Source organism: Mobula birostris, chromosome 13 (genome assembly GCF_030028105.1).
Source record: "Mobula birostris isolate sMobBir1 chromosome 13, sMobBir1.hap1, whole genome shotgun sequence".
NCBI lineage: Eukaryota > Metazoa > Chordata > Chondrichthyes > Myliobatiformes > Myliobatidae > Mobula > Mobula birostris.
This window is the reverse complement of record NC_092382.1, coordinates 32,223,973-32,249,432: the sequence shown is the minus strand read 5'-3', so window position 1 is coordinate 32,249,432 and position 25,460 is coordinate 32,223,973. Positions and strand designations below refer to the sequence as shown.

The following is a 25,460-nucleotide window of genomic DNA, read 5'->3' as shown; positions in this document are numbered from 1 at the left end:
AATTCAACGCGGGTCTCAGCGACATATAAGTGAGCACACGGAGAGCACGGAGCACAGTACACTATATGACCCCAATTCACTCACAGGTGGGTTGTCGCCTCACCTGGGAAGATCGTGTGGGACCCTGCATGGAGGCCAGGAAGGAGGTGAAGGGGCAGGTCTTGCACTTGTTCCGCTTGCAAGGATAAATACCCGGAGGGAGATCAGTGGGGAGGGACAAATGGAGAAGGGAGTCGCGCAGGGTGCGATCCATGCAGAAAGCAGATATTGGGGTGGTGTGGTGGGAAAGATCTACTTGGTGGTGGGATCGCGCTGGAGTTTGAGGAGGTTCTGGACAATTCTGTGGTGTAAGCGGAGTCTGGGCTCTCTGTTTTGCCATTTGCCGCTCCAGTTCCACATAAACCTTTCAAACGTCAGGTCCAGATTTCCCAGTCAGGAAACGTCTGCCCAGACTGAACTGTATTTCACAACTGTAATCGTTGAATAGATTCATGTCAGTCCCTCTGGATATAAAACAACTAGAGAACGTTCAAAAATGAGGAAATGACACGAAATCATGGATAATTTCTCTGTCTCTGAAACCCCAGCCTCTACACCACTCCCTCTCTGAAACGGCAAGCATTCTATTCACACCCTCCCTGTCTCTATAAACACTTTTATCCCGCGCCCCTCCGACTCTGTGACCACTCCTGCCACAAACCTCATCCATGTCTCTGTAACCACCACCCTCCAAGCCAGGACACTGCTCGGCTGTCGATAAATCCGCCTACCGCTACACCCTCTCGTCTGTAAATCCGTCAAGACCCTACATCCATCCATCCGAACCTCCTCTCTCCTTTACCGCTCGCTGCTTCTGAAACACGCTCTAAGCACGACACATCTCCCAATTTCTGTCCCCTACAACCACCTGTCTGTGTATACACCTCAATTGCTGCTCCCATCGGAGTGTCCGTAACCCTCTCCGGTCCCAATAACCTTCCCCATATCTGTAACGGCTTACACCGTTAATGAAATATTTCAGATTCCTTGGGAGATATGGACATTCTGGTGTGAAGATGTATTTTTAACCACTTTCGTTACGATTTGTGGATGGGACCCAATTGTCAGATTGAATCGGTTGTGTTTGGGAAGTTCTGCTCAGATTTTGGGAATCATCTATCCAGGATGCAAATTGAGGGGGGATCACTGGGAGGGAATTAAAGAGGAGATGAATACTGCTCGAAAGGTCGGTGTGGTGAGTTGGGGCGGGATCGGAGGTGATGGGGAACCGGGACAGAAGTGTCTGGGGTAGATCTTTGTGAATGGTTGGGGAGGGTCGAGAAGCCGAGTGCTTCCTTGTGTTGCTGACTCCGTGTGTACATCCGGCATCAGATGTTGTGGACACTGGGTATAAAACAAGGCTGGGGGCAGGGTCTCTGATCTGACAAAACGGGATTAAGCGCGCCAAAGGTTGACATTCGCGAGGTGCTTTTCCATTGTTTTTCTCACAATTCAGGGCTCGTTGAATTGAGCTCCGGAAGTGTTTGTTACACAATACCAGTTTGCTCAGAACCAACTTTAATTACTACAAAGGATGGAGCCGATTGCAGCTGCAGAAATCAGATCCACCGCAACCTGATTAACCCTTTATGAACGGCCAGAGACTCATAGAGAGGGCGGAGAGCGAGACTGAACACGGGACTCTGCGGCTGCGCCACTGCAGAACACATTGGTCTCTGATCTCCTGTCAGTGCTTTGTTTCCGAGTGTCATTTCTTCCTCGAATTGGCACAAATTACTGCAAGGACACGCCGGTTCGGGGAGTAGCTGTGGACAGAGACACTGTCCGCTTTTCGGATCCGAGATGAAGGCACCAGGACCCAGAACATCAACTGGTTCTCACACCCAGAGATTTGGCAGTGATCTTTAACACACTTTAACACATCGGGTGAAACAACAGCCGGCATATCCATGACCCCACCCACACTGGACATTCTCTCTACCCTCTTCCCCACCCCATTCCTTCGTTACAAGCCTGCAAGCACGTACCACCAGTCACAAGGACAGAGAGGAGACATGTTTAGCGATTTAGTGTTCACGGTTTCATTGTCCATTCAGAAATCCTTCTGTGGAAGGGCAGAAAATGCTCATGAAATTTTGCCTGCGTGTCTGCTGTCTCCATGCTTTTGTAGCTCCTCCCTGATTGTGGTAATTCGAAGATAGGAAAGGGATAAATGTTTGATAGTTCGCGGCTTGACGGCCATGGCGAAAGGTGACGGAAGATGAGATCTGGAGCTGATTAGCTCTGATCATACCGGAAGTTAGGGCAGGGTAGAGTGGACAAGTGGCCTTCGTTTCTTCCTGTTTGCTTGTTCTCGTCTCCCAGGGCAAGAGTAAGGTGGAAGGAGATTCAACATCTCTTTTGCCCCCAAATTAAACTGTTAGACGCCACAGCGAGACAGGCGTCGTCTTCACCGTAACTCACACCTTTATTGAAAGATTTAAATGGTATTGCACAGTTGGCATGTTAAAGTATGTTTATAATGAATGAAGTTTTTTATTTCCCTTCTGTGACATTGATCACAGTGCACCCATGGGTGGGGCCGATGCCGTACAGTTCGCGAGTACACCCCGAGGTGTGTGTGTGTATGTGTGTGTGTGTGTGTGTGTGTGTGTGTGTATGTTTGTGTGTGTTTGTGTGCGTGTGTGTGTGTGTAAGTGTGTGTGTATGTGTGTAAGTGTGTGTGTGTATGTGTGTATGTGTGTGTGTGTAAGTGTGTGTGTGTGTCTGTGTGTGTGTATTTGTGTGTGTGTGTAAGTGTGTGTGTGTGTGTGTGTGTGTGTGTGTGTGTGTGTGTGTGTGTGTGGAATGAATATGTGTGTAGAAGAGCAGGTTGGAGGAAACTGCTGGGGGATGGGTTGTGGGGTCTGTGGTTTAGTTTTCATTACAGTCCCACGGAACTGATTCAACGCTTAAGGGTGGTTTGAGAAGGCATGGATGTGGTGTGAATGCTACAATTGGTAAAGCCTCAGGTCCTGATGGAAAAATAAGCTGTTATTTACTTCGATGTTTAAATCACCCTGTATTTTGTCCGCCATGAACTATCCTGTGGAGTAGAGGGAGAGAAGCATCAGAAAGTGGGTTCTGTTCTGTATTATTTATTGTTTAATTGAACCGTTGAAGACCTATGAGGAAGGCATTCCCACAGTTTCCCTTTTCTCTCTTATCTATTGCTAGCAGACAGCGTGGAGTTGGACACTGCTGCAGAACAGCCTGCTGCAGTTGCCTTTCTTCACCAGCGACACCCAGTGGTCGATGTGTGCAACGTTTACATCTTTACTCACCAGGGTTATTTCGCTCGCCCCTCCTGAACTCTCACTCCCCACCCGGCATCTCCTGCTCTGAGGCCGAAGGGCAAAAAAAGAAAACGATGAGCCCCACCACCCTCTGGTCCCTGCCCTAGGAAATCTGTTCATTGTGCCTTCACACTGGTGGGGTCCGAAGCCGGGAACTCCCCGCCTGACAGTACTTTGCGTGTAATTTTCCCAATCGAAGTGTGACAGTTGAAGGAAGACGCCCACCACAAATTTCTCCGTGAGGGGTCGGGCAAGGGAGGGGTGATTAATAGCAGCCTTGCCAACAACACCCAGACCTACCCCTTTTAAAAAAGGGGAGAATAATCACTACGCTTTGCTGAAAATATTCCGATGTAAATGGTTCTCTTGGCGACGCTTTCTTGCTGAGATATATCCCACAGGAGATCAAAGACTCGCTGTTTGTAATCAACTAGGTGTATAAATCAATTCGGTGTATAAGATGATGAAAGGCATTGATCGTGTGGATAGTCAGAGACTTTTTCCCATCGCTGAAATGGTTGAGAGAAGAGGACACAGGTTGAAGGTGCTGTGGAGCAGGTACAGAGGGGATGTCAGTGGTAAGTTTTCTTTATACAGAGAGTGCGTGGAATGGGCTGCCAGCAACGGTGGTGGAGGCGGATACAATAGGGTCTTTTAAGAGACTTTTGGATAGGTACATGGAGCTCAGAAAGATAGAGGGTTATGGGTAAGCGTAGTAATTTCTCAGGTAGGGGCATGTTTGGGACAACACTGTGGGCCGAAGGGCCTGTATTGTGCTGTAGGTTTTCTATGTTTCTCTGTTTCTAACACACACTGATATTTCTAAAACCAGACAACTTTCCATGGCACAAGACACTCAGCATCTCACCCCTTCCTGATGAATATCCCAACTCCTCACGGAGCCTTCTAAACGCTGACGACCAGGACGGGGTGTCTGGATCCTGTCCAGGATCAGAATCACGTTTACTATCACTGACTTATGCCATCACTGCTCCTCCCCCACCCCCCCCAACACCCAATCCCGTTTAAAGCACTGAAACCCAGAAGTGTTGAGAATCCATTCCTGCCTTTGTGCCTTTGTGCCAGCCACTGTTCTGTAATGGCCACCACATCATACTTCCATGTATGTATCCAAGCTCTCAGTTCATCACCTTTGTTCCTGATGCTTCTTGCATTGAAGTACACGCACGTTGGCCCTTCCGCCTTATTACCTTTACACCTTTTTTTTCTGCTTCTCTTTCCTCAGAGCCTCTTTATATATTAGAACTTGCTTTACTCCATGCGCTGTACTTGCTGTTCTCGCATGACCTTTATCCACCTCCACCTCACTATCTGCTCTAACACTTTGGTTCCCTCCCTCTGAAAATCCAGTTTATACCCTCCAGAGAAGCAGGAGCAAACCTTCCCGCAAGGATGTTAGTCCTCCTCCTATTCTGTGGAGTTGCCTGTGGAAAGGTCAGTCATCTGCCAAAACAAGACTAAGCACAAAAACAGTCTGACACTTCTGAATTGAGATCCACTTTCTTTTTTTGGAATGAGCGGTTGGTTGGTCTGAGCTCGGGATTTGCTGGTTACGCATGCAAGACGAGTGGAAACATATTGGTGAGTTACTGTTCGTGCATTCATAGTGCAGTCTGAAATTTTATGGCGGAGGGGAGGAGGCAGTTCATGAAATGTTAAATGCCTGCCTGCTGCCTTCCTGCCCCCGCACCTCCCCCATGATTGTAGCCATTCGAAGACAGGGAGGAGATAAATGCTTGAATGTTAGGGGATTGAGGGTCAGGCAGACTGAGACAGAAGATAAGATCTGAAGCTGATTCGCTGACTGGTGGGGCAAGCGGCCATTTCATCCTCTTCCTATTAGCATACCATCGCTAGATCGTCCTAAATTAACTATGATATAATATCATTCATTCAGATGCTGTGGTTTAACGTTACAAAATAGGCTCTGGTCCTCCATCATGTCGGATTCACACACAATGGACGAAAGAAAGAAGCAATGGTAATCAGGACTGAGGAAGAAGAAGAAGAAGATCGGCGGTGGTGGGGGAGGGAGAACAAGGTTAATGCAGCACCAGAGGTCTCTCAATGCTGCTTCTCAGGTTGACTCTGTGGTTAAGAGGGCATATGACGTGTTGGCATTCATCAACCGTGGGAATGAGTTTGAGAGCGTACAGGTAGTGTTGCAGCTTTCTAGGATCCCGGTCAGACCCCACTTGCAGTACTGTGCTCAGTTATGGCCGCCTCACTACAGGAGAGATGTGGAAACTATTGAAAGGGTGCAGAGGAGATTTACGAGGATGTTGCCTGGATTGGTGAGCATGCCTTATGAGAATAGATTGAGTGAACTCGGCCTTTACTCCTTGGAGTGACAGAGGATGAGGGGTGACCTGATAGGGGTGTACAAGATGGTGAGAGGCATTGATCGTGTGGATAGTCGGAGGACTTTTCCCAGGGATGAAATGGCTAACGCAAGAGGGCACAGCTTTAAAGTGCCTGGAAGTTGGTACAGAGCAGATGTCCGGGGTAAATTATTTTTACGATGAGCGTGCTGAGTGCGTGGAATGGACTGTAGGTCGAGGCAGATAAGGTAGAGAGCCCTGGACAGGTACCCATGGAGATTAGGAAAATGGGCAATCCTAGTTTATTTCTAGTGTAAGGACATGATCGCCACAGCTTTGTGGGCAGACAGGCCTATATTGTGCTGTAGGCTATTAAGTTTCTATAAGATCGGCGGTGGAGGAGGAAGGGAGGGAGAGCTAGATTCATATCTGTTGCACAAACAGCCTAAAGAGTGAAAGATCCAGCAAAGGATGCGATTAATCATTCAAACACAGCATGTCACCTCCCAGAATTCACAGAGTCTGAGAAATGTAAGGAACAAGGAGATTAAAACCACTCTTGCCCGCAAGTCAATGTCTGGACTCTGCCGAGAGACGGTAGTCTTCCCCGCCACACATTGCCTTCTTGAAAGATGTTAGAGAGATGACACCGTTTAATTTTCAAAACATTTTCATGCTGAATAAAGCTTCACCCCCTTCCCAGGCTGCCTCCCGGAATCACTGCCATTGCCAAGTGGCCACATTGTTGCTGACCCTGCTGCTTCACGGGGGTCGGACTGGATTCAGTCACTGCTCGGCAGATGGATTTGAACAACAATCCGGTCACCACTGAAGTCACCATCACTGGCCTTTCAGCTTGACCGACTTGCCCTCCTCTCGCATTCTTGTTCCAGCTTCTTGGCTACTTCCATAGAAACCATGGAAACCATAGAAAAACTACAGCACAGAATCAGGCCTTTTGGCCCTTCTTGGCTGTGCCGAACCATTTTCTGCCTAGTCCCACTGACCTGCACACGACCATATCCCTCCATACACCCCCCATCCATGTATTTGTCCAATTTATTCTTAAATGTTAAAAAAACACACACTTACCACCTCGCCTGGCAGCTCATTCCATACTCCCACCACTCTCTGTGTGAAGAAACCCCTCCCCATGTTCCCTTCAAACTTTTCCCCCTCACCCTTAACCCATGTCCTCTGTTTTTTTTTTCTTCCCTTGCCTCAGAGGAGAAAGCCTGCTTGCATTCACTCTATCTATACCCATCATAATTTGATACACCTCTTCCTTTCCACTCCTGGTGAAGGGTCTCGACCTACAACGTCGATCTTCTGCAGGTGTTGCTGAACCTACCGAGCTCTTCCAGTATTGAGTGTTTGCTCCCCCTGCGATGCCCTGGAAGCTTCTTGGGGGATGGGATGTGTGGCACGTGGTTTAGTTTTTTTACAGCCCCTTGGAACTGACTGAATGCTTGAGAGTGGGTGAAGAAGGGTTTGGCCAGGTGTGAATACTCTACGTACTACAGCCTTCAGTCCTGAAGGGGGAGAAAAAAAACAGCTATAACTAACATCGATCTGTAAAACTGTTTGTATGTTTTTCAGCATGAACTGGCCTGTGGGGTGAGGTGATCGATGGAGGGGGAACTGAGTTGTTTTTGACAGCATTTCTGTTTGAATTGAACTGCTGAAGAAATATGGGAAGTGATTACCGCAGTTCCCCATTTCTCTCTTATCTATTGCTAGCAGACAGTGTAGCGTTAGACACTGCAACAGAACTAACGGATACAATAACAACGTTAACGTTCCCTGCCTCCACCAGCGGCACTTAACAGCCGATGTGTGCACAGTCTATAGAATGCAGTGCAGTTACTCACCAGGACTATTATACGTCAACCTACGACCACCACCCCCACCACTGCACCCACCGCCGCACCCCACCTCCCACCTCCTCCCTCGCACCCTCTCTATCGCTCTCGCCGTGGGGGCGAATGGCAGCAATAAGATGAACGAATAGCGCCACCCGCTTATCCCGCCACTCGGAAATCTGCCCGTCCTGCCTGCATCACAGTGCGGGTCCGATTCCCGGAACCCGCTACCTGACAGCACTTTGGGACCACCTTCCCCAGACAGGGTCTGACAGTTCAAGGAGGGAACCCACCAGTAACACCTCAGTGAGGGGTTTTGGTAAGGGAGGAGTGATAAATACCAGCCTTGACAACAGCACCCAGATTCATCCCTTAAAATACTAAGGAACAATCCCCACAACTCTCTGCTGAAAATATTCCACTGGGAATTGTTTTCCATACAACCGTTTTACCATATAGCAATTACAGCACGGAAACGGGCCATCTCGGGCCTTCTAGTTCGTGCCGAACTCTTATTCTCACCTAGTCCCACCGACCTGCACTCAGCCCATAACCCTCCATTCGTTTCCTGTCCATATAGCTGTCCAATTTTACTTTAAATGACAATATCTAAACTACCTCTACCTCTTCTACCAAAAGCTCGTTCCACACAACTACCACTCGCTGAGTAAAGAAGTTCCCCCACGTGTTACCCCGAAACTTTTGCACCCTAAAACTCAATTCATGTTCTCTTGTTTGTATCTCTCCCACTCTCAATGGAAAAAGCCTATCCACGTCAACTGTATCTATCCATCTGATAAATTTAAATACCTCTATCAAGTCCCCCCTCAACTTTCTCGGCTCTAAAGAATAAATACCCAACTTGCTCAATCTTTCTCTGTAAATTAGGTGCTGAAATCCAGGTAACATCTAGTAAATCTTCTCTGTACTCTCTCTATTTTGTTGACATTTTTCCTGCACTTCGGTGACCAGAACTGTACACAGTACTCTAAATATTGCCTTTCCAATGCCTTGTACAATTTTAACATTCCATTCCTGGTGACCATATCCCGCTGAGGTATGTCTCAGTGGAGAGACTATGTTCATTCTGTAATCTATCAACACACATTGATATTGGACAAATCAACCAACCTCCCTTACCACCCGATCCCGAGAAGCTCAATCCTTCCTGCTGAATCTGTCTGCTCTTGGTTTTTAAAATGCTCTCCCTGGTACATCTATAGATTTTTTTCTACGATCATTGGTGACGTACCACGTACTCTGATAGTTTAAGGAGACAGCCCACCAGAAACACCTGAGTGAGGGTTTTGGTAAGGGAGCGGTGATAAATTCCAGCCTTGCCAGCAACACAAAGATTCATCCCTTAAAATACTCAGCAACAATCCCAACCACTCTGTCCTAACACGCGGTTAAATATCTCAATTGCTATGTTTTTATTTTCTCTCATCCTCTGTAGTTGCATTAATGTGCTTGACACAGATCAGATACTCTGAAATGTTAACAGCCAACAGCATGAAGCTGATCACGATTGCATTGCTGATCCATCATTAAGGGCTGGTGCATTCCACGCACCAACCACTCTCTGAGTAAAAAACTTTCCTCTAATATCACCCTTGCACTTCCCACCCCTTACCTTAAAGCCATGTCCTCTTGTATTGAGCAGTGGTGCCCTGCGGAAGAGGCGCTGGCTATCCACTCTATCTATTCCTCTTATTATCTTGTACACCTCTATGATGTCTCCTCTCATCCTCCTTCTCTCCAAACAGTAAAGCCCTAGCTTCCTTAATCTCTGATCATAATGCATACTCTCTAAACCAGGCAGCACCTGGTAAATATCCTCTGTACCCTTTCCAGTGCTTCGACATCCTTCCTATAGTGAGGTGACGAGAATTGGACACAGTACTCCTAGTGTGGCCTAATCAGAGTTTTATAGAGCTGCATCATTACACCTCGACTCTGAAACTCTATCCCTCGACTTATAAAAGCTCACAACCCCATAAGCTTTCCTAACTACCTTATCCACCTGTGAAGCAACTTTCAGGGATCTGTGGACATATATCCCGATATCCCTCTGCTCCTCCAAACTACCAAGTATCCTGCCATTTACCTTGTACACTGCCTTGGAGTTTGTCCTTCCAAAGTGTACCACCTCACACTTCTCCAAGTTGAACTCCATCTGCCACTTCTCAGCCCACTTCTGCATCCTATCAATGTCTCTCTGTAATATTTGACAATCCTCTACACTATCTACAACACCACCAACCTTTGTACCGTCTGCAAACTTGCCAACCCACCCTTCTACCCCCACATCCAGGTCGTTAACAAAAATCGCGAAAAGTAGAGGTCCCAGAACAGATACTTATGGGACACCACTAGTCACAATTCTCCAATCTGAATGTACTCCCTCCACCACCACCCTCTGCCTTCTGCAGGCAAGCCAATTCTGAATCCACCTGGCCAAACTTCCCTGGATCCCATGCCTTATAACTTTCTGAATAAGCCTACTGTGTGGAACCTTCTTAAATGCCTTACTAAAATCCATATAGATCACATCCACTGCACTCTCCTCATCTATATGCCTGATCACCTCTTCAAAGAACTCCATCAGGCTTGTTAGACACGATGGCCCTTCACAAAGCCATGCCGACTGTCCCTGATCAGAAAATGATTCTCTAAATGCCTACAGATCCTATCTCTAAGAATCTTTTCCAACAGCTTTCCCACCACAGACGTAAGACTCACTGGTCTATAATTACCTGGACTATCCCTACTACCTTTTTGAACAAGGGGACAGCATTCGCCTCCCTCCAATCCTCTGGTACCATTCCCGTGGACAACGAGGACATAAAGATCTTAGCTAGAGGCTCAGCAATCTCTTCTCTCGCCTCGTGGAGCAGCCTGGGGAATATTCCGTCAGGCCCCGGGGACTTATCTGTCCTAATGTATTTTAACAACTCCAACACCTCCTCTCCCTTATTATCAACATGCTCCAGAACATCAACCTCACTCATATTGTCCTCACCATCATCAAGTTCCCTCTCATTGGTGAATACCGAAGAGAAGTATTCATTGAGGACCTCGCTCACTTCCACAGCCTCCAGGCACATCTTCCCACCTTTATCTCTAATCGGTCCTACCTTCACTCCTGTCATCCTTTTTTTTCATTCTCGTAATTCAAGAATGCCTTGAGGTTTTCCTTTACCCTATCCTTGCCATAGAGGGAGTACAAAGAAGGTTCACCAGATTGATTCCTGGGATGGCAGGACTTTCATATGAAGAAAGACTGGATGAACTGGGCTTGTACTCGTTGGAATTTAGAAGATTGAGGGGGGATCTGATTGAAACGTATAAGATCCTAAAGGGATTGGACAGGCTAGATGCAGGAAGATTGTTCCCGATGTTGGGGAAGTCCAGAACGAGGGGTCACAGTTTGAGGATAGAGGGGAAGCCTTTTAGGACCGAGATTAGGAAAAACTACTTCACACAGAGAGTGGTGAATCTGTGGAGTTCTCTGCCATAGGAAACAGTTGAGGCCAGTTCATTGGCTATATTTAAGAGGGAGTTAGATATGGCCCTTGTGGCTATGGGCGTCAGGGGGTATGGAGGGAAGGCTGGGGCGGGGTTCTGAGTTGGATGATCAGCCATGATCATAACAAATGGCGTTGCAGGCTGGAAGGGCCGAATGGCCTACTCCTGCACCTAGTTTCTATGTTTCTATGTTTCTACTTGCCAGGGCCTTCTCATGCCCCCTTCCTGCTCTTCTCAGCCCCTTCTTAAGCTCCTTTCTTGCTTCCCTGTATTCCTCAATAGACCCATCTGATCCTTGCTTGCTAAAACTCATGTATGCTGCCTTCTTCCACCTGACTAGATTTTCCACCTCACTTGTCACCCATGGTTCCTTCACCCTACCATTCTTTATCCAGTTCCCAGCCTTCTCCCCGTTACCTTTTAATGCCATGTCAAATCAAGAACCTATCAATCTCTCGGATTACTCGGAGGCATTTAAAGTCTGGAAGAAGAATAATGGAATGGTCGGGGAGGGGTGAGTTGGCAGGGGATCGAGTGTGATAGGGACCTGGGAGTGAAGTGTTTGGGACATATTCTACTGAATGATTCGGCATGTTAGAGGACCGGAGAATTGTTTTGTGTTGCTGTTCCCCTGTGCTCATCTGACAACAGATGTTGCGGACAGTATAAGGATAAAAGAAAGTTTGAGACAGGATCTCTAACCTGACAACATAGGACTAAGCTCGTCAAAGGCTGACATTCGTGAGAAGTTTTTTTGTTTTTTCTCTTGGTTTTTCTTAGAATTGAGCTCGGGAAGTATGTGTTACACAATGCCAGTTTGTTCGGAACCGACTTTGTTTACAACAAGGGAAGCAGCCGATTGCCATCTGCAGAAACTAGATCGACAGAAAGTTAACTCTTTATAAACACCAACAGAGAGACAGAGAAGATGGGGAGCGTGACTGAACACGGGTCACCGCGGGTGCGCCAGAACAGACCACGTCCATCTCAGATCTCCTATCGCCTCTTTTTTTTTATTTTTCGAGTGTCATCTTCTTCTCATATGTACGCTTTTTAATCCTGAGGACGTGTCTTCTGGTCTTAGATTCTCCCACCATAAGAAACATCCTCTCCACATCCACTCTCTCTGTGTCAACTGGTCCTAGATTCCCCCACTATGGAAAACATCCTCTCCACATCCAATCTCTCAAAGCCTTTCACCATTCGAGAGCTTTTATTGAGGTCACCCCTCATTCTTCTGAACTCGCTGTATACAGGCCCAGGGCCATTGAAAGCTATTCATTGAACAAGCCATTCTACCCTGGAATGACTTCCACACAGCTGCTTTGAACTCTTCATCAGTTTCAGCTCATCGTTTGTCAGACAAACGGCTCAGACCTGCTTACAATGCCACAAGTGATCTTTCACCAGGGCATTATGAAGTTTTAATATTGCATCTTGCTTCTATATTCGAGTCCTCTTGAAATGAATGCCAACACCTCTTTTACCTTCGTCATCAGAGACTGATCCTGCAAGTCAACCTTTAGCGAATCCTGCACAGGGAATCCCAAGTCCCTTTGTACCCCAGTTTTTGTCTTGTATTTCCTTTCCATTTAGGAAACAGTCAACCTTCCATTTCATCCCCCAAAGTGCATGCTCAAACACTTCCGAAAGTACATTCCAACTGCCTCTTTTGACCATTCTCCCAATCTGTCTGAGTCCTTCTTTAGCCTCTCTAATTTGATATCTCTTCATCTATCTTCCAATCGTCTGCAAACCTTACAACAAAACCATGACTACCCCCATCCCACTCATTGACATCTGACGGAAAGGAACCTTTCCCAACACAGACCCTGTGAAACACCACTCGTCACCGTTTGCCAGTCCGAAAAGAGTTCCCTTATTCCCACCCTTCGTCTCCTTCCCGGACTACGTGTTCCCGTTCTGGGAAACTGCCAAGCGGCCTGCATTATTTCCGGATTTTCTGGAGCTGCTTCGGCGACGAGTGCTTTCGGGGTGAGGCTCTGGGTGTGACCCGATTCCTCGCCGATTTCGCCGACTGAAGCATCTGGGGAGACCGAAATGTCGAGACAGCAGGCGCTGTGCGAGCTACCGGAGGCCTCTCTATTTCTCCCGATGGTGACAGACAGTCCACTGGTCCCAGAGTCAGGGCAGCTGGAATGGACTCAGGTTATCAAATCATTTTCATGTAACTGAGTGGAATTCAAAGCGATCTGCGTGAGATTCAGGGGTACACGCAAAAAGAAAATTATATTCAGGTGGACAGCGGCAAGGTGAATTGCTGAATTCCAACAGTGACAGAAGACAACACAATCAGCTTGAATACTATGGGTTAATGGCTGCAGGAGCCCATACTGATATAATTTGATTCATGTTATCCAAATGAAAGAAAAAAAAATACGGAAAGCACAAATTGGGGGCGGGTGGTAAATACGAGAGGAATTAGTGAGAAGGTGAGAGAAGGAAAAGTGAAATCCAGATTTACATGAAATACCGAGAGTGGTCGGTGCCTTGAACGCACTGTCAGGGGAAGCAGTGAATTGCAGTTTAAGTGTCATTTGGGCATTTACGCGGGGAATGGAGGGGAGCTGATCTCATATCGGCAGATGTATTGTTCTAATCTCACATGATGGTTTTCGTTGGCCGAGGTGCCAGTTCCTATTCACGTCTGTTCCCCCCCCCTCGCCACCCCCCAGCCACCTTGAGCTGTACGAACCAAAGAGCAAAGAAAGAAGAAGTTTGAATCCATAATACGCAACAAAAAATCAGGTAACTGCGTTACAGTGAAACATAGACACCAGGGAGACTGGTGGAAGAACCAGGGGATGTGAACGGGTTATGGGGTAAATCAGGATTTTTCAAACAGGAAGTGACGTCATAATCTCGGCTGAATCAGTGACTCGGATTGATAATCATTTACTGAGCTAATTCACGCAGAAATCAGGAGGCAACTCAGGGTTTCAGCAAAGTTTTCTGTTTTATTACGTTTATTATTCAGCCATAAAGAGCGGAATAGCCTTTCAGCAACCGACGACAAACCCCATTAACAGAGGAGATTTACGAGGGCGAAGCCTGGGTTGGAGAGCCTGGTCTATGAGAATAGGTTGCGTGACCTCCGCCTTTTCTCCTTGGGGCGACGGAGGATGAGAGGTGACTGATAGAGGTGTACAAGACGATGACGGTGATTGATCGTGTGGACAGCTGGAGGCTTTTCCCCAGGGCTGAAATGGCTAACACGAGAGAGCATAGCTTTATGGAATTTGGGGGTCGGTACAAGGGGAAGGTCAGAGGTAAGATTTTCACACAGAGAGTGCAGGGTGCGTGGAATGCACTCCCAGCGAAGGCGGATGCAATGGATCTTTAAGTGCAAACACAGAATAATCTGCAGATGCTGGGGTCAAAGCAACACTCAGAGCACGCTGGAAGAACTCAGCAGGTCGGGCAGCCTCCGTGGGAAAGATCGGTCGACGTTTCGGGCCGGAACGTCCCGACGAAGGGTTCCGGCCAGAAACGTTGACCAATCTTTTCCACGGATGCTGCCCGACCTGCTGAGTTCCTCCAGGGTGTTGTGGGGATCTTTTAAGTGTCTGTGAGATCGGCGCATGGAGTTTAGAAACATAGAGGGCTGTGTGGCAGGGTAATTCTAGGCCGTTTCCAGAGTAGGTGCCATGATCGGCACAACATTGTAGGCCGAAGAGCCTGTAATTTGCTGTAGATTTCTATCTTCTATGTTCGATGTTCTAACAGTAACTTAACCACGGGACACTGTACAATGACCAATTAACCTTCACGGACTTTGGATAGGGAGATCTACAGATTTATTACACATGACGCCGGACTTCATCTCCGAACTCGCAATGCTAACAGCACCTGAGTAAAATAGGGTTGATTGAGGCTTAAGAGCAGAGAGACTATGTTATTTGCTGCTTCGCTTGGAAACACGAAAGTTTATTAGGTATTTTCTAGTCCCTGGATAGACACTCCTGCCTTCCATCCTCGTATCCCCACCACTCTGTCCAAATGGGTTTCTGCCTCTGGGACACTAATGGAAGCTGAATACGAGGAGACTGACACAGTACTCAGTGGGCGAATACGTATCCCTTGCTCACAGCGAGCTCCGTGACGCTAAGGGTGAAATTAATGGAATTATTCCCACTTGGCCGCTTGTGCCGCTGAACCGGCCTCACGCCAAGTGAATAACGGAGCTATGCTGAGGGTTGAGAGCGAAACACTACGATATTTCATGTTTCTGAGCGTACCAAGTGGTCAGAAAACTATCGGCCCATGATGGGGGTCAGAACGGTATAGAAATTGTATCACACAGCAACGTTGAGAGGGAATATGTTGGTGGCAGTGTGGAGGTGGCAATTACGGGATGTAAGGTCTGGGTTGAGCTGAGAAAACTAAGCTGCTTTGATACTAACGAGTCAAAACCTTCAGTGATATCTTCATCGTGAGGATGTGAAACGCAGAGAGAATCCTACGGAGACATGGGGAACAATTATACAGAAACAAGGAAAGACATTCTGAACGATGGCTTTTTCCTCGATGGTTGTCCATCCTCTGTGTCAATTCACCTGCCAACTATCCTCTTCCGTTCACCAGTGACGTCATCTGAGGAAACAACACACCATTTATGCTGACTACGTCAGCAACCCGGAAGTGCTGCTGCTGGTGAGGAAAATTACGAGGTGACGATTTTCGAATCTGTGCTAAAACATCGTGACAATGCAACCTTGAAAACAACTAGTATATTTCATATAGATACAGGCCCAGAAAATTTGTTCCTTTCAATATCAATAAAACGCTGTATGATACCGCCTAACTCGAATCTTGCGTTGTTACGTGTCTCGAAACTGCTAATCACAGTGTAGTATATACATGGACACAACCATCGCACTGCATAACTCACAGACCTGGAATTAGTAGATACGTTTCCTTTACAAGTGACACTGTGTATCGTCAGCCCAATATTCCATTCACATACCTCTTCAGATCACTGTAAACAGATCGGTCCTGCAGCACAAGTCCCTGTTAATGTGAGGAAATCAGCATGATTAGCAGCATTTTGTTATTAAAAGCATTTTGTGATAGAAGAGAACAGCAATAATACTGAAGAATACTTGCGCTTATTTAATAAATTCTGTCTGAAAGTAACACGGAATAGTCAGACCATGATGAAAAGAGGATCAGGGACAGACAGTCATGATCCCCAAGCGAAAGGGAGCATAATCCCTTGTCATTCGCTTCTCTTCCTTCAAAAGATCAGAGTGATATTTGCAACTTTCCAGTCCTCAGAAACAATTCCACAGCAATCTGTAGCTTGGAATATCAGTAATTATCCCTCGACTACCTCTTCAGTGGCCCATTTCAGAATGGTGTGGTGCAGTTAATCTTGTCCATTTAGTCCAGGTGATTCATCTACCTTCAGCCCTTCCAGCTTGCCTTGCATCTTCTCCTTATTAGCCACTCCCGTGTCCTGACACTGTCAGACTGATAGTTTGCTCCACAGCAAAGATTGACACATAATACTTCATGAATGGATCCGCCATGTCTTTGTCCCCAACTGCTGCCTCTTCGATTTCATTTCCGCTATGGAATGTCTCACCTCAGCGTCTGTCCCTTACTGTGTAAAGTGGAAACAATTACTTCAAGAAGGCATTGACGCAAATGTAGTCCTTACCATATAAGTGGAATTTCCATCATCTGCATTGTTCCTTGTGCCCTGGAACGAGAACATGAAGATTTCTATTGAAGCGTTTAACCAAGTGCATAACAATTGTATTCTGAGTCTGCACATAAAAAAGGGAGAATCAATTTTCACATTCACTGCTGATTGGAGCATATTGCATCATTCGCCGTTCGACAGACTGCGTGTTTCGGATTCAGTGTCAGGAAAGTACATATTTTCTCTGACACCAGGAACGCTTCCGGACAGCATTAGATGATTTGTAAGCATTCAGCAATAAGGGTAGCATGATGAATGTTATTTGACGAGGAGCTCGCCTTCAGAACCAAACATCTTGAGAGATTATTCCTGATCAGAATTTGCACGTCACAGAGAGGGGATATGGACTTGTGTCCTCAGGATGCTGACCGTATTTGCTATTTCTCTAAACGTTCACATAGATCATCGCTGATCACAGTCCGGCAGGTGCAGACCTAACCACCGCTTCCACTTGTGTCTTTCCCGCTTTGACCGGACATTTAAAGAGGATCCTTCATGAAATATATTCCACTCAGAGTAAGATCTGTTTTTTTGCATTGTACAGCAATAATGTATTCTGCAGAAACAGCAAATAACTCGGGTGAAGAAGTTCTGCAGGTGCTGGAAATCCGGAATAACGCACACAAAATGCCGGAGGAACCCAGCATTTCAGGTAGCATCAATGAAAATTAATAAACATTCGACGTTTTGGGCCGAAAGCGTTCTGCTGGACTGGAAAGGAAGCAGAAAGGCGCCAGAATTAAAAAAAAAAAAAAAACAATAAGTGTGGGAGAGGAAGGTTGTCTATGTGGAAGGTGAATGGTGCGCCTGGAGAGTGGGGAAGGTAAAGCGCTGAAGGAAAATGAATCCGATTACAGAGGAGACTGGACCATGGTAGAAATCGAAGATGGAGAGTCTCCGGGGAAGTTCATGGACATGTGAAGATAAGAGATAAGAGTCGAGGGCGAAGAATAGAAGAAGAGGGAAGTGAACAAAAACACGGGTAGGAAAAGGTCGATGTTCGTTGCTATCTGGTTTGGGTCTACTTTGAGGCGTTGTTCCTCAGTTAACTGGAAATGTGAACCGGTGATCTACATAAATGGCCAATCAGTGCCCAAGGGCCCGATGGACGCTACCGATCACATTACCGATGTTCTTATCTTTCCTTCGCAAAACAATGACTGAGGCCATGAACATAATACAAACATCCAACCTGCTCATTCCTTGGGAAATTTTCATAGTTTTCCGATGCGTCCGCAGCGTTTGTATCCAAGGTGCCTGTGAGAACAAAACAGATATGTCACAACGGTGAAGAGCGGTAGGGACCGTTGTTAGTACTGCAGACGTCAATCCGGGCCCCAAAAAAATGCAACCATAGCGTGAGCCACGTCCCATCCAGTTGACTGAAACACGTAATCTCTTGTACAGAAGACCAGTAACTGAGGGCCTATATTGATCAATATGAAGGGAAATTAAGTCCACTAAACTACAATTCCATCTCCCCCTGATATTGTAATGTTCAGTTCAAAATTTAAACTTTTTTCACTGGGATACCAAACGATAGGCAAGATAAAACGACCTCCAGCTTGTGTGCGCTATGAGCTTCCATATTTAAATGCAATGTTTAGATTTCCGTGGGCTCAGTAATAGAACAGTTCAAACGGGGTTCACTCACTCTTTCTTCTGGAATTGGTGCTCGTGTCGTGTTTGGATTGCGGTGGATCTTTGATGCTGAATAAACAGAAACAAAGGTCAAAACATGAATTCGGCAGGATGTCACTTTCCTTCACTGATACACCGAATGAGAACGACCCCTATAATTCCATTTGATAATTTCTATTCATTCCTTGATACTGTTCCTGTTATTGGATACCCGATTCCAGTCCTACTCGATCTCAACAACAGTGACCATAATGGGTTATGGATAGAAAACGTTCTGGAATTTCGGACCTCAGCTTTCCAGGAGAAAGTGACACACCTGCATTAATGAACGCAGCCCACTTTCAAACAAATGCTCACACTTCAGGAAAGCCACGTCCACGTACAAGATAATACTGATTCTGTCCACGGATGTCTCCTGATCTGTGGCATAATTCTAGAGTTGCTAATCAATTTTAGCTCCTCCTTGGGTAAAGAGGTTTAAAATGCCAACAGGTGGAGACCGAGCGGTCCCCATTTTCCTTAAACACCGGGGACGTGCGGATTGACCAACTGCTCCACTGTGACTGAAACTGATTGTTATCGACAGGGTAATATTCACTCATAGATCCGTTATCTCACGGAAAAGGACATCAGTGCCTGGTGAGGATCTACACCAATGCACCGTCCGTGTTCCATTCCTGAACCTTGGACATGAATCGTCACCATTTAATTATCCATTTCCCTCTTAAAGGCCGCAGCTGATCCGCCCTTAGGAAATCTGCAAACAGAGCTTCCCCTGTTCCAACAGCAAACTGCTGGGAAACTAACCATTCACCTTACACACATCAAAGTTGCTGGTGAACGCAGCAGGCCAGGCAGCATCTGTAGGAAGAGGTGCAGTCGACTGCACCTCTTCCTACAGATGCTGCCTGGCCTGCTGCGTTCACCAGCAACTTTGATGTGTGTTGCTTGAATTTCCAGCATCTGCAGAATTCCTGTTGTAACCATTCACCCTGACTTGCAATGGCTGCCTCTTTCATCTTGAGTCACTAGACTTTAATCCTGTACTCAGTGATGTGGGAGAGCAAATTCAAACTCACATATGAACTCCGATGTTTATGTGTTTCAGTATGAACTCCACTCAAAATGCCTTCCAGGAAACAGCGTGCTTCCAAAAGCACAATCTGTCCCTGAACCCAGTATCCGCTCTGGTATATTTCTTCTGCACCATTTCTGAATCCCTAGCTTGCCTCCTGTCATATGCTGAGGAGGCAGGAAAAAATAACTTTCAACACGGCCAATAGTTCTGTTCCTGCTATGCACGCATTCCAGACTTCAATAATTGTTGTTTCGGAAACAAATCCCAGGACCCGTTGTGCCGTGTGAAACACTTCCTCGTCCTGCATCTCCGCATCTAAAAAGGGTCTGTTCATGTTCCCCCACAAATAATGCCTGACTCGCCAATTTCCTCCAGCTCCAGTTTGTGTCCCCTTCTTCGTTCACCGGCTGCATCGCAAATTCGTGTTAAAGCTTCCAATAACCCACTTCTGCCAAAAAGAAAAATCTTCCGCACTAAATGAAAGTAGAGGTGACATTCGGGAAAAAAAAATAAAAACATGCATTTACCCCTCAGTGTTCCTGGTGATCAACCATCCACTGACTACGCCGATCATGGTCACGCCAAGGAAAAATACCACAATGCCCACGATTGCGCCAGAGCTGAGGATACATTTGCCATCTGTTTTTTCTGTTAACACACAAAGAAAATGAATATCTTACATTCCGAGAACACGTCTTTATCAGTGACAAATTCATTTTCACAGCAATTTGACTGGGTCAGTTTAGAGTTGTATATTGTCTCACAAAGATTACCCCCCGAATGAAAGCGTTAACATGCGTTGAACGTTTAATTGGTCTGGGTGTGCAGTCGTTTGAATTTACAAGGATTGTCGGGGGGGGGGGCGTGGAGGGAACCGCATTGAAACTTTCAACGAATGTTGGAAGGTCTAGACAGAGTAGATGTGGAAAGTGTGTTTCATGCAGTGGGAGTGTCTCGGATATGGAGGCACAACCTGAGAATAGAGGGGTGTCAATTTAAAATAGTGATGCGCGGATATTTCTGCATAAGAGCATAAAACAAAGGAGCAGAAGTCCGCCATTCGGCCTATCGAGTCTGCTCCGCCATTTTATCATGAGCTAATCCATTCTCCCATTTAGTCCCACTCCCCCGCCTTCTCACCCTAACCTATGATTCCTTGGCTACTCAGATACCTATCAATCTCTGCCTTAAATGTGACTTAGCCTCCACTGCCACCGTGACAACAAATTCCATAGATTCACCACCCTCTGGCTGAAAGAAACTTCTTCTCATCCCCGTTCTGAATGGGCGCCCTTCAATCCTTAAGTCGTGGCCTCTCGTACCAAACCCCGCCATCATGGGAAACAGGTTTGCCACATCCACTCTGTCTATGCCGTTCAACATTCGAAATGTTTCTATGAGATCTCTCCTCATTCTTCTAAACTTCAAGGAATAGAGTCCGAGTGCGGATAAACTTTCCTCATATGTTAACTCTCTTATTCCTGAAATCATTCCAGTGAATCTTCTCTGCACCCTCTCCAACGTCAGCACATCCTTTCTTAAATAAGGAGCCCAAAACTGCCCACAATACTCCAAGTGAGGTCTTACCAGCGCCTCATAGAGCCTCAAAATCTCATCCCTGCTGCTATACTCTATTCCGCAGGAAATGAATGCCAACATTGCATTCGCCTTCTTGACCACCGACTCAACCTGGAGGTTAATCTTACGGGTTTCCTGGCACGAGGACTCCCAAATCCCGTTGCACCTCAGAATTCTGAATTCTCTCCCCATTTAAATAATAGTCTGCCGGTTTATTTCTTCTGCCAAAGTGCATAATGATACACTTTCCAACATTGTATTTCATTTGTCACTGCTTTGCCCATTCTTCCAAGCTATCCAAGTCTCTCTGCAGACTCTCCGTTTCCTCAGCACTACCGGCCCCTCCACCCTATCTTTGTAGCATCAGCAAACTTAGCCACAAAGCCATTTATTCATTAATCCAAATCGTTGATGTGCAACGTAAGAAGAAGCGGCCCCAAGACGGACCCCTGTGCAACACCACTGTTAACCGGCAGCCAACCAAAATAGGATCCCTTCAATCCAAATCTCTGTTTCCTGCCAATCGGCCAACGCCCTATCCATGTATGTAAATTTCCCGTAATTCCATGGGCTGTTGTCTTGTTAAGCAGCCTCATGTGTGGCACCTTGTCAAAGACAGTCTGAAAATCTAAATATACAACATGCACCTCATCTGCCTGGTCTAGTCTACTGGTAATTTCCTCAAAAAATTATTATAGGTTTGTCAGGAAGGATTTTCCTTTCAGGAATCCATGCTGAGTTCTGCCTATCTTGTCATATGCCTCCAGGTGCTCCGTATCCGTAACCTCATCCTTGACAGCAGACTCCAACAACTTCCCAACCACCGATGTCAAGCTAACAGGTCTATAATTTCCCTTTTGCTTTCTTGACCCCTTCTTAAATAGCGGAGTGACATTTCCAATCTTTCACTCCTCCGGAACCATGCCGGAATCTATCGACTAATGAGCGATCATTGCTAATGCCTTTGCAATCTCCACAGCTACATCCTTCAGAACACGCAGGTGCATTGCATCTGGTCCGGGAGATTTATCTACCTTTAGACCATTCAGCTTCCTGAGCACTTTCTCTGCTGTAATTGTGACTACGCACATTTCACTTCCCTGCCACCCTTGAGTGTCCGGTATACTGCTGATGTCTTCCTCAATGAAGACTGATGCAAAATACTCGTTCAGTTCCTCCGCCATCTCCGTATCTCGCATTACAATTTCTCCAGTATAATTTTCTATCGGTCCTATATCTACACTCAACTCTCTTTTTCTCTTTATATACTTGATAAAGCTTTTAGTATCCTCTTTCATATTATTTGCTAGCTTCCTTTCATAGTTTCAGATTCCTCGCTTCTGCTGAAAATACCGTGAACATCCCAATAATCTGTATTGTTGACTTCACAAACTTCTATATGGTCAGGCCAAGGCCTTCCACGCTCCGAGGATAACTTGAACAATCTCCCATTCCAGTAGCATCCTTGTGAATTTTTTCAGCGCCTTTAAGGCTGAATGAAATTCTTCTCAGAATTCTTTCTGCCTATTCGAGGAATGATAATGCAATTCCGAACCATAAGCTTCAAGGTGAATTTTATGTCCCATCAAAACATCTAACCCTACAGTAAAATTCGTCATTCGCGTCATATCACCTCAGCGGGAATCTTGATGGCCTAAGCCCGCAAGCGTCGACTCGACCCTGGCTCCTGGAATGCAGTCCCAAAACTTACTAAAGCTAATTGCACCTCTTTCAGATGTTTGGGGGGACCGGAGCTCCCATTGTCATTCGGACTGACAAAGGGCTGAGGCCCGGAACGTCGACCGTACCTCTTCCTATAGATGCTGCCTGGCCTGCTGCGTTCCACTAGCATTTTGTGCGTGTCACTCAAAGATGGTTGCTTAGCTCACTGATATACGCTCTCTTCACACACGACGACGTGACTAGTGACAGATCATATTCCAAACGTCAAATTGCCGATGATACAACTATTGTTGACAGAATTTTCGATGCAACGATAAGGCATACGGGAGAGTGACAGATCAGCTTGGTGACAGGTGCCGCAACAATTACCTTGTACTCAACTTCACTGAGTCTGAGGACGTGATTTGAACATCAAGAAGGGTTAGTCGAGTGCAAACACACACCAGTCCTCATCGAGGGAACGGAAGTGGAAAGGGCGAGCGGTCTCAAGATGCTGGATGTCAACCTCTCTGAGGTTCGACCCTGGGCCGAACATATTGATGCATTTGCAATGAAGGCACCGCGGCGGCCATTTTTCATCAGTAGTTTGAGGAGATCTGATATGTTACAGAAGATACTCGCAAATTTCTACAGATGTACCGTGGGGAGCATTCCAACTGTTTGCCGGACGTGCTGGTCCTGGACCCAGCACACAAGTGCAATAGCGAAGACTGCATAGCAGCTCCTCGACTTCCTTTGGAGATTGTGAAGATTCGTCATGGCGTCTACCTTCGATAGATGTGTAATGCTGAATGTATTGACCTACTGCTTCGCGGCCTGGTATGAGAAAAATCAATGCTTTTGAATGGAAAATTCTATAAAAAGTAGTGGTCACGGCCCAGTTCATCACCGGTAAAGCCCTCCCAAGCACTGAGTGCATCTACATGAACGGCTGTCGGATGAAAACATAATTTGCCCTCAAATATCCTCACCACCCAGGACATGCTATTTTCGCGATGCTGACATCAGGTAGAAGGTACAAGAACCTCAGGACTCACACCACCACGTTCAAGAACAGTTACAACCCTTCAACCATCAGGCTCTAGAACAAAGCGGATAATTACACCCACTGGCCATCCAGTGACATGTTCCCACAACCAATGATCTCAGTTTAAGGACCCTTACCCCGTGATTTCATGTCCTGAGTATTTATGACTATTTATTTATATTTGTATTTGCACTGTATGTTGTCTTGTCCACTCCCGTGGACTGTTCATTGATCCTGTTGTAGTTCCTAATCTACAGCTTTACTGGGCCGGGTGAGAGTTGAACAGTCCGCAAATTGGGACCGGCAGGGTGCGGTAGAGGCGAGGTTCACCACCCACAGCCACTGATCATCGCCGAACGTTGTCCGAGAGGATCTTCAAACTAAATCTAATGCAGATCTGTGTTGTTCACTCGGTACAATTTTTTTTTTCATTCAGAAACAATGGGTCATCCAACAACGAAAAGTACAGGTCATATTGTATTCTGTCGCCACAGGAATAAAATTGAATGTTATAGTCCGAGATTGCATGACTCTGTAAAGCTTTGTCTCACTTACCAATAACACGCAGAAAGATGGTCGCTGAGGTTCGGGAGCCATTAGTTGGAACGATAGTCACACGGTATTCCCCATTGTCCGACATGTTCAACGACTTCAGCAGAAGCGACCCATTGGAGATGAATACATAAGCCCGCGATGTGTAGGCCTTGTCAACGGTCACGGTCTGGTTGATCCACTGGGCGATTGTTTCCCCCTTAAAAATCCAGTCTCCACTGCTGACATTGCCCGACGGCCGCACTGAAAAGAGCGCATCTCCCCCGACGGTGACCTTTATCTGGCTGTGCTCAACGAAAATGGTGAACTGCTGAGACTGACCTGAGGAAGAGAAAATGGTATGAGGGAAAAGCGACAGATGCGGAGAGACTGGAGAGCTGTACTGGGCTCAATCAGCACAGACAGCTGAGATCTGTACTTAGCTCAGTAGGATCGTCCCCTGTAACCTGCCCTTCTTTCCTCCAACCACCCGCCACTGTTGATGATACGACCACGGACGATTGGAGAGAGCGACCCTCACCCGCCGTTATGCAGAGACAAAGAACGAGCGCTGCGAAGGGCAGTCCCGACATCCCGACAGAGAGCAGCGCCGATCTCTGTTACACTCGGAGACTGAGCCGCACTTCCGGGTTTGCGGGGCAGATAATTGGATTCTGACGTCACAAGCGGCAGCGCTGATTGGATCAGAGAATCTGTACTCTGCTCAAAATCCAGATCAAATCTTGTGTGCTGTTCTACAAATATCTGCTGCTGTGTTGAATCCGATTATGATCTCAAAGAGAGTTTCTCTCACCCACCGTCATGAACAGAAAGAGAGAGAGTAAAGTGAACGTCATCCAAGCGATCCGGAGAGAGCAGGGCCTGTCTCTGTTACAATGAGAGAGTGAGACGCATTTCCTGGTCACCGTGACTGATTTCGAGAGTCCTGATCTGAAAAGCCGGAGCTGATTGGATCGTACAGCGAGAAGGCGGAGATTGAACGAACATAAAACGCTGCAGAAACAGGAGGCTATTCAGCCCTCGAAATTCTTCATTCTCTATATGGGTTAGTGCTCGGTCCTGACATTCGGGCTGTGTTCAGACCCTGCATGAGAATCGCCTCGATA

At 46.6% G+C, this 25,460-nt stretch overlaps 1 protein-coding gene across 1 annotated transcript in view; it reads right to left on the bottom strand.

The window, feature by feature from the left end:
• LOC140206692 (cell adhesion molecule CEACAM7-like) overlaps positions 1-25,074 on the bottom strand; it is a 55,258-nt gene extending 30,184 nt beyond the window's left edge. Inside the window, exons 1-2 of the mRNA XM_072274846.1 lie at positions 24,875-25,074; positions 24,358-24,675 (exon numbers count right to left, since the gene is read on the bottom strand). Coding sequence (XP_072130947.1) covers positions 24,358-24,675; positions 24,875-24,926 — 370 coding nt within the window. The 5' untranslated portion in view covers positions 24,927-25,074. The remainder of the gene's footprint in view (positions 1-24,357; positions 24,676-24,874) is intronic.
• Positions 25,075-25,460: the final 386 nt, after the last annotated feature.